At 38.9% G+C, this 14,136-nt stretch overlaps 1 protein-coding gene across 2 annotated transcripts in view; it reads left to right on the top strand.

Annotated features, from left to right (window-relative positions):
- The window catches only part of LOC134541170 (xanthine dehydrogenase), a 228,666-nt gene that overhangs the window by 156,852 nt on the left and 57,678 nt on the right, over window positions 1-14,136 (top strand). For both annotated transcript variants that reach the window (XM_063384399.1, XM_063384400.1), the window contains exon 18: window positions 13,934-14,067. In XM_063384399.1, the coding sequence (XP_063240469.1) occupies window positions 13,934-14,067 (134 nt within the window). The remainder of the gene's footprint in view (window positions 1-13,933; window positions 14,068-14,136) is intronic.

The following is a 14,136-nucleotide window of genomic DNA, read 5'->3' as shown; positions in this document are numbered from 1 at the left end:
ATATACATGCACAGGATGGAATAATACGCTAGTCAAATCAAGAACCATCAACAATAATACTGAAGTCAAAACTACTTTAAAAATAGAATCCCACTCAACGAAAAAGGCAGCACATTTGGAAGCAAATTCAACATATGAAATGTACACGGAATGCACGCACCTGCAGATTTCATCACAAAGTTAACATTTAAATTTCATTCAAGCGAAATAGCAAGCCAATGTCACATCATCATATTAACATACTATTGGTCATACTTTCCTCAAAATTTCACAGTATTATAAATCACACCAGTTAAAGACGGTTTTTTGGTTTCTAACACACAACAAATCAGTCATTTTTCTTTAATAAATTCATATTTTAAAATGCGAAATATACATGGTAAACGAAGAACCAGGTATGTAAATATTTAATATACTTTATGTATACTGTAGAGCTTGAAAGTACATATGTAAGAAAGATATTTAATAAAATCTCATATTAAATTGTATATTTATTTCCATTAATACACATCAGATCAAAAAAAGTAGGTTTTATTATATAAACCTCGCATTTCTTAGTTCATGTTTCTTTGAGGACGTATAAATTTTCAGCATTTCGCTAACCAAGTAGAAGTTTTAACCTATTCTTCAATCATTTGGATTGTCTCTCGATGAACAATTGGTCTCATGTGCTACGGCATCCATCTTCTTTACATATTTGTTATTATTAGTCTTAAAATCCACGCATCCGTGTCACTATCACAGAAGCAAAGTTATCATCATCATCATCGTAGCTGTCATCAATATTATCATGAGCTGCATCAATATCACTCATTTTATGATATCATTTCCGCATTTCAGTTGTCAGAGATTTACCACAATCTATGATGTTGTGAGCTTCACATTATTCTCTATTGTTTTGTAGTCATGGTTAGTTACATTCTCGTTTTCTTTAAAAGCCTGTGTGTCCAGTTTTATTATTTAATCCTTCATCCCATCATCCCAAACACAATTAAATCATCGTAGTATACAGAAAAAAAAAAATCAACAAAGTTCCTTTCATTTAATCTTAGGAACCACATCATCCTTTCCACCTATAGTATAGTTTCTTGAGCCCAAGAGTCTTTCAATATATACCATGCAGTGTTCTTCAAGAGATGTGGTATACTTCTAGTTCTACATACAAATCCATCCTATCATTGATTTGTTGACACATTAGAAAAAAACCTTAAAGTTAATTTTTACGTGTTTTATTAAATTATCACTTCGGCTAAAAATAATTACCACACATAGTGTGTTATTACATTTCCTTCTTCATCTACAATGCTAAGTTCCTTGATAATAAATCCATACTGACTAGAGAAGCCTTAGAGGTTTACACATTTCGTCATGGTGGTCGAGACGAGACTAAGCCAGTAATGTACTGTCAGGTCTCAGATAATAAACGACACAATCTACCTTTTTGCAGGATGTCTCGATTATGTCCGGAGCCTCCTCGTCACAATCACTGGTCCAGTGATGACCGAAGTTGCAGACCTCTAGTTGGAAGTAACCATCCTCGGTGACGTATTGCACACGGCGGAATCCGGGCGTTACTTCCGCGTACTTTGCAGACGGATCGAACGGCATTTGCTTGAATTTGTAGCAGCAGCACTATACCCACACGACTATGTGTTGAATTCTGTGTCTAGGGTGTTGACCTCAATTTATTCCGCTAGGACCACCCTCCAGTCCAGTCACATGTACCGTTGCTTCCGTTGTGGTCCCCCGCTTTGCTGGCGACCTTCAACATTCCAACACGGTGATCAACCATCCAAGCCCTAAGCATGCTAGCATTGTGTCTTGAGATCGGACCTGGACATCCAAGTTACATAGAGTACAATATACTCTGAAATACATAATAAAGAGAAAATTGATATAAATAACATTATACTTTGCTTAATAGTTCCAGAAGTAATGAACGGACTGCTTGACCCGTGACCGGTGTAACTAAATATTAAATATATTTAATATTTTATTTTCCATTACCTTTCGTGGAATTTATTAATCATTCACTCTACGAAAAACAACTCAAGACAATATACCTGACCATCGAATTAAATACAGTACTGCTATGCCTTACATGAAAGTCTAATTATTCGATAATCTAAATAACCTATAAATCGTTCATGTACAAAGCCACACATACAGGACAATTGTCTATGGACCATGAGACCGAGTCATGACAATATCAGACGTATAGGCTAGTCATTTCAGGACCGCAGGACCTTCTTCGTCTTTAGATAATAACAGTCATTTAGACCATCATGAAATTTTAATACATACTAAAGGACCAAGTGACCTTGAAAAATATTTTAGTAACACAAAGAGGTTTTGAACTAGTAAATATTCAGTCACTACATATTTGTCTACGAGCAATCAACAAAAAGGAAGCACCATCAACGAAAAGGCAGCACAATCAAAAAAGACAGCACATTTGGAAACACCATCAAAAAAATGGAAGCACATTTTGGAAGCACCATCAAAGTAAAGGCAGCACATTTTGGAAGCACAATCAATAAAGGCAGCACATTTGGAAGCACCATCAACAAAAAGGAAGCACATTTGGAAACACCATCAACAAAAATGAAGCACATTTTGGAAGCACCATCAACGTAAAGACAGCACATTTTGGAAGCACAATCAATAAAGGCAGCACATTTGGAAGCACAATCACAAAAAGGAAGCACATTTTGGAAGCACCATCAAACAGGCAGCACATTTGGAAACACAAGTTACGAGAACTAAGTCTTAGTTAGAAATCAGAATGCAAGAAATAAAAACATTAAATTTTTACTTTTAATATTTAATTTATTTCTTAACATTATACAAATAGAAGTAAAATAAGTCATTATTGTATGTAGCCAGCTTTCCTCAGTTCTTCGAGTATGAAGGATATTTCTTATATGCACGAATAGTTTCCTGCACAAAGCGAGCCATGTAGAAGTCTAAGCCGGTCAACCAATAAGTTTGGATCTTTCCACGATGTGTAATAAATCTCTTCTACCACCATCGCACTTGCTTGTTTATTATAAATACTTTTAATATCACAATAGTCCCAGTAATCATAATAAGCGTTAACAGATTTATTTATTAAAAACACATCGTTTCCATCGTTTCGGTCTCAGGACACCGTAACATTCTTCGATCTTGTCAGCTTTAGGTCCTTCATCACAGTCTATGCTTTTGTCAACAGCCTCAGAGTCACTGTAACAATCACTGTAGAAGACATCCTCTTCACCCAGATTACCATATGAATTCGATATCGATGATGTCGAAGTGCCATTATCGTCTTCATGCTTCCTTTTTAGGAGTCCATCAATTTTTACAAAGTAAGAAAGATCTACTTGAATTTGGCTGGAATGTATTCTCACTTTTCACGTTAAGGATTCTTCCATTGTCTTCATTCTTCCATAAATCATCATCGACCTTCAATTTAAGTTTTTCGTCGAGATCGGAAGAGCCACGAACATAATCTCTCTCAAGACAAGGAAAATTATTGTCGTAATGCAGATCACTAATCCTTAGTCTAGTAGATCCATTGTTGTACTCTGGCTTGTACGCAGGCTTAACGTTACAAGTTCTGTCATGTCTTTTTAAGCTCTCTCTCCGCGTAAACGACTTGTTACATCGAACGCAACTTATCATATTACGTAGTGGATTTTTAACACAGTCATTCACTCTGGTGTTGTCTTCCATTCTTTCTCAAGATAAATTCTTTGCTGCAAAACTTACACCTGTGTCCTTTCGATACAGCGACAGACACCGAATCAGGATTCATATTAGTTACTGTGACTAATGTTAGATACAAACAGACAGTTTTCCAATTGGAACCATTACTTAAATTAATTTTTTTTTAAATATTTCTTAAGCGAGAGTTAAGTTATCTCATACAAAGGTACTAGTTGTAAGTAGTTCTGCTTTTCAACAACAGATGACACCACGTATTGCTTGCAGGTAAATAATATTTCTTTCTTTCATGCGGGATGCAGGATTCTCACTAACGATCGCAATAGAGGGATGACATCGCTAGACTCCAAGGAAAAGGTAGTTTGTTCTCCCAGTAAGTGTTTCTCAGATTTCTTAGGGTATATATTATTATTTGACTGAATAATGATTTTTTTAATAATTCCACCTAATAAAAAAAAGCACTCAGAGAAAACCATCAGGGATGATGTCGTTTATAAACATCATAAATTACCATTTTTTTTTTAAAAAAGTCCAAATTTAATCCTGCTTAAGCAACATGACAGTTCTAGCACAAGCGGGCTTGTGAACTCTTTGCTTAAGCAACATGAGAGTTCTAGCACAAGCGGGCTTGTGAACTCTTTGCTTAAGCAACATGAGAGTTCTAGCACAAGCGGGCTTGTGAACTCTTTGCTTGAGCAACATGAGAGTTCTAGCACAAGCGGGCTTGTGAACTCTTAGCTTGAGCAACATGAGAGTTCTATCACAAGCGGGCTTGTGAACTCTTTGCTTCAGCAACATGAGAGTTCTAGCACAAGCGGGCTTGTGAACTCTTTGCTTAAGCAGGATTAAATTTGGAATTTTTTTAAAAAAAATAGTAATTTTTGATGTTTATAAACGACATCATCCCTGATGGTTTTCTCTGAGTGATTTTTTTTTATTAGGTGGAATTTAAAAAAAAATCTTTATTCAGTCAAATAATAATATATACCCTAAGAAATCTGAGAAACACTAACTGGGAGAACAAACTACCTTCTCCTTGGAGTCTAGCGATGTCATCCCTCTATTGCGATCGTTAGTGAGAATCCTGCATCCCGCATGAAAGAAAGATATATTATTTACCTGCAAGCAATACGTGGTGTCATCTGTTGTTGAAAAGCAGAACTACTTACAACAAGTACATTTGCATGAGATAACTTTAATCTCGCTTAAGAAATATTAAAAAAAAATTAATTTAAGTAATGGTTCCAATTGGAAAACTGTCTGTTTGTATCTAACATTAGTCACAGTAACTAATATGAATCCTGATTCGGTGTCTGTCGCTGTATCGAAAGGACACAGGTGTAAGTTTTGCAGCAAAGAATTTATATTGAGAAAGAATGGAAGACAACACCAGAAGAATGACTGTGTTAAAAATCCACTACGCAATATGATAAGTTGCGTTCGATGTAACAAGTCGTTTATGCGGAGAGAGAGCTTAAAAAGACATGACAGAACTTGTAACGTTAAGCCTGCGTACAAGCCAGAGTACAACGATGGATCTACTAGACTAAGGATTAGTGATCTGCATTACGACAATAATTTTCCTTATCTTGAGAGAGATTATGTTCGTGGCTCTTCCGATCTCGAAGAAAAACTTAAATTGAAGGTCGATGATGATTTATGGAAGAATAAAGACAATGTAAGAATCCTTAACGTGAAAAGTGAGAATACATTCCAGCCGAATTCAAGTAGATCTTTCTTACTTTGTAAAAATGATGGACTCCTAAAAAGGAAGCATGAAGACGATAATGGCACTTCGACATCATCGATATCGAATTCATATGGTAATCTGGGTGAAGAGGATGTCTTTTACAGTGATTGTTACAGTGACTCTGAGGCTGTTGACAAAAGCATAGACTGTGATGAAGCACCTAAAGCTGACAAGATCGAAGAATGTTACGGTGTCCTGAGACCGAAACGATGGAAACGACGTGTTATAATAAATAAATCTGTTAACGCTTATTATGATCAATGAGAAGATTGTGATATTAAAAGTATTTATAATAAATAAGCAAGTGAGATGGTGGTAGAAGAAATTGATTACACATCGTGGAAAGATCCAAACTTATTGGTTGACCGGCTAAGACTTCTACATGGCTCGCTTTGTGCAGGAAACTATTCGTGTATATAAGAAATATCCTTCATACTCAAAGAACTGAGGAAAGATGGCATCATACAATAATGACTTATTTTACTTCTATTTGTATAATGTTAAGAAATAAATTAAACATTAAAAGTAAAAATTTAATGTTTTGTTTCTTGCATTCTGATTTCTAACTAAGACTTAGTTCTCGTAACTTGTGTTTCCATATGTGCTGATTGTTTGATGGTGCTTCCAAAATGTGCTTCCTTTTTGTTGATTGTGCTTCCAAATGTGCTGCCTTTATTGATTGTGCTTCCAAAATGTGCTGTCTTTACGTTGATGGTGCTTCCAAAATGTGCTTCCTTTTTGTTGATGGTGTTTCCAAATGTGTTTCCTTTTTGTTAATGGTGCTTCCAAATGTGCTGCCTTTATTGATTGTGCTTCCAAAATGTGCTGCCTTTACGTTGATGGTGCTTCCAAAATGTGCTTCCATTTTGTTGATAGTGTTTCCAAATGTGCTGCCTTTTTTGATTGTGCTGCCTTTTCGTTGATGGTGCTTCCTTTTTGTTGATTGCTCGTAGTAAAATATGTAGTGACTGAATATTTACTAGTTCAAAACCTCTTGGTGTTACTAAAATATTTTTCAAGGTCACTTGGTCCTTTAGTATGTATTAAAATTTCATGATGGTCTAAATGACTGTTATTATCTAAAGACGAAGAAGGTCCTGCGGTCCTGAAATGACTAGCCTGTACGCCTGATATTGTCATGACTCAGTCTCATGGTCCATAGACAATTGGCCTATATGTGTGGCTTTGTACATGAACGATTTATAGGTTATTCAGATTATCGAAAAATTATACTTTCATGTAAGGCATAGCGGTTCTGTATTTAATTCGTTGGTCAGGTTTATTGTCTTGAGTTGTTTTTCGTAGAGTGAATTAATAATAAATACCACGAAAGGTAATGGAAAATAAAATATTAAATATATTTAATATTTAGTTACACCTGTCACTGGTCAAGCAGTGCGTTCATTACATCTGGAACTATTAAGCAAAGTATAATGTTATTTATATCAATTTTCTCTTTATTATGTATTTCAGAGTATATTGTACTCTATGTAACTTGGATGTCCAGGTCCGATCTCAAGACACAATGCTAGCATGCTTAGGGCTTGGATGGTTGATCACCGTGTTGGAATGTTGGAGGTCGCCAGCAAGGCGGGGGACAACAACGGATGCAACGGTACATGTGACTGGACTGGAGGGTGGTCCTAGCGGAATAAATTGAGGTCAACACCCTAGACACAGCAGTCAACACATAGTCGTGTGGGTATAGTGCTGCTGCTACAAATTCAAGCAAATGCCGTTCGATCCGTCTGCAAAGTACGCGGAAGTAACGCCGGATTCCGCCATGTGCACTACGTCACCGAGGATGGTTACTTCCAACTAGAGGTCTGCAACTTCGGTCATCACTGGACCAGTGATTGTGACGAGGAGGCTCCGGACATAATCGAGACATCCTGCAAAAAGGTAGATTGTGTCGTCTATTATCTGAGACCTGACAGTACATTACCGGCTTAGTCTCGTCTCGACCACCATGACGAAATGTGTAAACCTCCAAGGCTTCTCTAGTCAGTATGGATTTATTATCAAGGAACTAAGCATTGCAGATGAAGAAGGAAATGTAATAACACACTATGTATGGTAATTATTTTTAGCCGAAGTAATAATTTAATAAAACACGTAAAAATTAACTTTAAGGTTTTTTTCTAATGTGTCAACAAATCAATGATAGGATGGATTTGTATGTAGAACTAGAAGTATACCACATCTCTTGAAGAACACTGCATGGTATATATTGAAAGACTCTTGGGCTCAAGAAACTATACTATAGGTGGAAAGGATGATGTGGTTCCTAAGATTAAATGAAAGGAACTTTGTTGATTTTTTTTTTCTGTATACTACAATGATTTAATTGTGTTTGGGATGATGGGATGAAGGATTAAATAATAAAACTGGACACACAGGCTTTTAAAGAAAACGAGAATGTAACTAACCATGTCTACAAAAAATAGAGAATCATGTGAAGCTCACAACATCATAGATTGTGGTAAATCTCTGACAACTGAAATGCGGAAACGATATCATAAAATGAGTGATATTGATGCAGCTCATGATAATATTGATGACAGCTACGATGATGATGATGATAACTTTGCGTCTGTGATATTGACACGGATGCGTGGATTTTAAGACTAATAATAACAAATATGTAAAGAAGATGGATGCCGTAGCACATGAGACCAATTGTTCATCGAGAGACAATCCAAATTATTGAAGAATAGGTAAAAACTTCTACTTGGTTAGCGAAATGCTGAAAATTTATACGTCCTCAAAGAAACATGAACTAAGAAATGCGAGGTTTATATAATAAAACCTACTTTTTTTGATCTGATGTGTATTAATGGAAATAAATATACAATTTAATATGAGTTTTATTAAATATCTTTCTTACATATGTACTTTCAAGCTCTTGGCGTCTACAGTATACATTAAGTATATAAAATATTTACGTACCTGGTTCTTCGTTTACCATGTATATTTCGCATTTTAAAATATGAATTTATTAAAGAAAAATGACTGATTTGTTGTGTGTTAGAAACCATAAGTCCGTCTATAACTGGTGTGATTTATAATACTGTGAAATTTTGAGGATAGTTTGACCAATAGGATGTTAATATGATGATGTGACATTGGCTTGCTATTTCGCTTGAATGAAATTTAAATGTTAACTTTGTGATTAAATCTGCAAGTGCGTGCATTGCGTGTCCATTTCATATGTCGAATTTGCTTCCAAATGTGCTGCCTTTTTCGTTGAGTGGGCTTCTATTTTTAAAGTAGTTTTGACTCGAGTATTATTGTTGATGGTTCTTGATTTGACTAGCGTATTATTCCATCCTGTGCATGTATATAAGCGAGTCCTAGACAGCAGGATGCTCAGTTTGTTACTGATGTTATCGGTGTAAGGATCACCTAGTTTGTTTCTTCTGGTGCATAAGTCGCGTAATTACCTGTTCTTGTGAACTCGATGGCATCTTTACCGACTTTAACGTCGAACTTGATGGAGGATGTACCATCGTCTATAGGAACTCTAACGTCAGCGCCGAAGATGTTGGAGCAGATCCCGACGGCAACGCCTCTGACAAAACTGGAGGACTCTTCAACAGTCGTGGTACCACCAGCAGAAGAGAATTTAATGCCGGTGGTGCTGGCTTCACAGGAAAACACGACGAACTTCGTTTCAGCCTCGATGGAGACTTTAATGGCTGGTGATTCAACAACTAACGGACATCGGTGTTGTTACTGTGACAAGATTTTCACAAACAACAGCAATGCTCGACGACACGAAAAGAGAGAATGTTTCAAGAACCTTTATCGTAAAATGATTGTTTGTGAGAAATGTCATAAGCAGTTTGCCAGAAAAGATAATATGAAAACGCACATGAAGACATGCAAAGGTCCTGCTGTTCGGCAGAAAGTAAAGGTTTCTATTCAACAACGATGCATTTATGTTCATAAGAGTATGCCTGGAGATGGCGCAACTGCGGCAACTTTAGTATCTGGATCGGGTCTGAAAGGCTTGTCTTCATCAGCAAGGTATCCTTGCAGCTACTGCGATATGTCGTTCACTTTTTCTCATGAAGCACGAAGACATGAGAGGAGTAAATGCAAGAAGAATCCATCTCGCATAAAGTTCCGCTGTGATAAGTGTCATGAATGGTTTACATGTATTGATAGTTTGCGACGGCATGTGAAAAAATGCAACGGTAAAGTCCGTGTGTCTACTGAAGAACTACCTGTAGAAATTTCGACTCCTCGCTTTAGATTGGAGACTCGTAAACGTACAAGCAAGAAAACCAATGTGCAGCAACCGATTGCTATAACGTCTGGACATGAAAATAAACCTAATACTGTGCTCGGTGCATTACAAGTGAATGATAATGGATTCTACTTGGCGCAGTCTGCATTTCGTGGAACGTTGAAAGACTACTATTATCTAAATACGTTCGGTGAGTTGAAGGACATTTGTACTTTTCTTGATGATATCAGAGAGGACATAATCAATCAGCTTACTGATGATGTAGCAACAAACGGTCCATCAAAATATAACTTGTGGTTGGACTGTATATATGGAAAGCCGTATCCATTCGAAGACGAAGTGAGGAAGTGTGCATTCATGAAATCGGCTGCAGTAATTTACAATTCTGACGATGTGAAGCAAACTGTTGAAAACGGTATCCAGAAACTCTGTCAAGAAGAGGAGGACTATGTCTGTAAAGGTTCTGGTTGGACTTTATCTAGTACAAACCGATTGGAGCTGAGAATTAGTCATTTCACACCGATGCGGAACTAAATGATTGATTATAAATTTGCTAGCTTTCGTAAGTGATCGATCCTGTAGTAGAATAGAAATTATGTAATAAATATTATGTTTGTAAAAGAACTTGCGGTGTTTAATTCCTCGAACCTGCTACTATTATGTTGAATTGTTGTTATATTTAATTTTTTTTGCATCATCCTAAATCGTACCAAGGACCTTAGTCGATCTAATTAATCAGTATACTGATTGTATTTTTTTACTAATTTTGAACTTTTTCACGAGTTATAGCTAAATAATTACGAATTTCCAAGACGGCGGACATGATGGTTTATAGGATTTAAAGTCTCTTTAAGAATGTTGAACATGGTTTATTGAAATTATTATTTTTTTACATAAAATTAAACTATATTGAATCGATCAAGTATCGAACCAGGGACAGCAACTGACCGAATCAATATGTAAATTGATGAGTGGTTTATTTAATGAATTTTGGAATTTTTCCCGAATTTCTAGCTAAATAATTACACGATTACAAGATGGCGGCCAAATAACCAGATGGCGGGTGACACATCAATAATAAATGATTACTGCACTCTAGCGGGTGAGAATTCAACTAACATGGCGTCAGCGCACTCTAACAGACGATAACAAGATGATGGCTTCCAGCAGACGAAGACAAGATGGCGGACATGACATCATACTAGTTGACCTTGTTATTGGTGGTGGTAGGTTAGTCTGTAGGTGACTTCCATGGAGGAAGGATCGGTCGCCAATTTTTTTTTTGGCCCTCACCGGGTTCGAACCGAGGATTCCGAGCTCCGTGTCGTAAATGTATGTTTTTTTAAAATATTTTTTATTAAAATTTTATTAATTGAATTTTAAATTTTTTTTATTAAAATCGGATAATAAATTTAAAGATGGCGACCGTAACGAAATTGCAACGGTGACGTCATCATCCATGATGACGTCAGAGGCTTATCTGAGGCTGTAGACATGGATGCTTAAGCCTACATATGGACATTTCTAGCTGCTGGTATTTTTAAGGAATGAAACGGGAAATTTCCCCTCGAAACGGGAATTTTTCCCTCGAAAATGGGAATTTTTTTTCTTAAAACGGGAATTTTTGAGTCATTTTGAGTCATTTTTAAGGAATTTTAGGGAATTTTTGAGTCCAAGATGGTCGCCGATGACGTCATCCAAGATTCCCGCCGGATCCTGGATCCTGCGCCTGTCCCAGAAACGGCTATATCCTACTACTGTAATTGGACATTTTTTCGTGCGTACATGGCTGATGAACGTAACGGGACATTTTTTCGTGCGTGTATGGCCGGCGGAAGTGACGTAATCCAGCATGGGTGATAAAGCGAAGCCTTAAGGTGGCTGGATCGGATCCCCGATCCCCAGCCCTCAGCCCCTGTCCTCATATGAACTATATACATCTACTGATTTCCATTGTAAAACGTACAAAAATGGGGGTTGTCTGTAAAGTCGGTTTACGGACGATAATTTTACGTAATAACATCATAAGAAAACATGGATGAAAAATAGCATACTTTTCAATTTTCAATTATTATTTACAGTTTTTGCCAATTGAATTAATTTTTTTTTGTTTAAATATAGTCACGAACAATTAGTTATAGAAATAAACTGAAATCAAATCAATGTCAATAAATTGTTAATTTAAAATGACGAAATTCGACAAAAAAATCAATTTTTTTTTGAATTGCTGCTTTTAAAAGGCCCGCCTTAACCTGTTTGATCTTGGTTGGCTGGTTCTTGTACGCTCGGCTCAGGCGGAACATTACAATGAGTCATGCTTTTTCGTGCATGCAGGCGGCGTTCATCGATTTATAAGACGTTATCACGTCAAAAATTTTCCAGTGTAAGGAACAATTGGTTGTTGGTTGTTTGCAATAGTGTCCAGGAGAGACTGTGAACGAGGATGTCGTGCTGCAGAAGCAGGTAATAGTGTCCAGGAGAGACTGTGAACGAGTATGTCGTGCTGCAGAAGCAGGTAATAGTGTCCAGGAGAGACTGAACGAGGATGTCGTGCTGCAGAAGCAGGTAATAGTGTCCAGGAGAGACTGTGAACGAGGATGTCGTGCTGCAGAAGCAGGTATTAGTGTCCAGGAGAGACTGTGAATGAGGATGTCGTGCTGCAGAAGCAGGTAATAGTGTCCAGGAGAGACTGTGAACGAGGATGTCGTGCTGCAGAAGCAGGTAATAGTGTCCAGGAGAGACTGTGAACGAGGATGTCGTGCTGCAGAAGCAGGTAATAGTGTCCAGGAGAGACTGTGAACGAGGATGTCGTGCTGCAGAAGCAGGTATTAGTGTCCAGGAGAGACTGTGAACGAGGATGTCGTGCTGCAGAAGCAGGTAATAGTGTCCAGGAGAGACTGTGAACGAGGATGTCGTGCTGCAGAAGCAGGTATTAGTGTCCAGGAGAGACTGTGAACGAGGATGTCGTGCTGCAGAAGCAGGTAATAGTGTCCAGGAGAGACTGTGAACGAGGATGTCGTGCTGCAGAAGCAGGTAATAGTGCCCAGGAGAGACTGTGAACGAGGATGTCGTGCTGCAGAAGCAGGTAATAGTGTCCAGGAGAGACTGTGAATGAGGATGTCGTGCTGCAGAAGCAGGAAATAGTGTCCAGGAGAGACTGTGAACGAGGATGTCGTGCTGCAGAAGCAGGTAATAGTGCCCAGGAGAGACTGTGAATGAGGATGTCGTGCTGCAGAAGCAGGTAATAGTGTCCAGGAGAGACTGTGAATGAGGATGTCGTGCTGCAGAAGCAGGAAATAGTGTCCAGGAGAGACTGTAAACGAGGATGTCGTGCTGCAGAAGCAGGTAATAGTGTCCAGGAGAGACTGTGAACGAGGATGTCGTGCTGCAGAAGCAGGTAATAGTGCCCAGGAGAGACTGTGAACGAGGATGTCGTGCTGCAGAAGCAGGAAATAGTGTCCAGGAGAGACTGTGAACGAGGATGTCGTGCTGCAGAAGCAGGACATAGTGTCCAGGAGAGACTGTGAACGAGGATGTCGTGCTGCAGAAGCAGGTAATAGTGTCCAGGAGAGACTGTGAACGAGGATGTCGTGCTGCAGAAGCAGGTAATAGTGTCCAGGAGAGACTGTGAATGAGGATGTCGTGCTGCAGAAGCAGGTATTAGTGTCCAGGAAAGACTGTGAACGAGGATGTCGTGCTCCATAAGCAGGTATTAGTGTCCAGGAGAGACTGTGAACGAGGATGTCGTGCTGCAGAAGCAGGTAATAGTGTCCAGGAGAGACTATGAACGAGGATGTCGTGCTGCAGAAGCAGGTTTTAGTGTCCAGGAGAGACTGTGAACGAGGATGTCGTGCTGCAGAAGCAGGTAATAGTGTCCAGGAGAGACTGTGAACGAGGATGTCGTGCTGCAGAAGCAGGTATTAGTGTCCAGGAGAGACTGTGAACGAGGATGTCGTGCTGCAGAAGCAGGTAATAGTGTCCAGGAGAGACTGTGAACGAGGATGTCGTGCTGCAGAAGCAGGTAATAGTGTCCAGGAGAGACTGTGAACGAGGATGTCGTGCTGCAGAAGCAGGTATTAGTGTCCAGGAGAGACTGTGAATGAGGATGTCGTGCTGCAGAAGCAGGTAATAGTGTCCAGGAGAGACTGTGAACGAGGATGTCGTGCTGCAGAAGCAGGTAATAGTGTCCAGGAGAGACTGTGAACGAGGATGTCGTGCTGCAGAAGCAGGTGGCCGAGATGCTGGGCGTGCAGTGCAACAAGGTGGTGTGCCGCGTCAAGAGGATGGGCGGTGGCTTCGGCGGCAAGGAGTCGCGCTGCTCGCTGCTGGCGCTCCCGGTCGCCTGGGCCGCGCACAAGTCAGTGTCCTCCTCTTCGTTCTTCTCTCGCTGGACCACGACGTGAGACCACTCAGTGATACACACGTA

This window comes from Bacillus rossius, chromosome 18, assembly GCF_032445375.1.
Source record: "Bacillus rossius redtenbacheri isolate Brsri chromosome 18, Brsri_v3, whole genome shotgun sequence".
In the NCBI taxonomy this organism is placed as follows: domain Eukaryota; kingdom Metazoa; phylum Arthropoda; class Insecta; order Phasmatodea; family Bacillidae; genus Bacillus; species Bacillus rossius.
The sequence above is the reverse complement of the archived record's forward strand: the minus strand, read 5'-3'. Positions and strand labels throughout refer to the sequence as shown.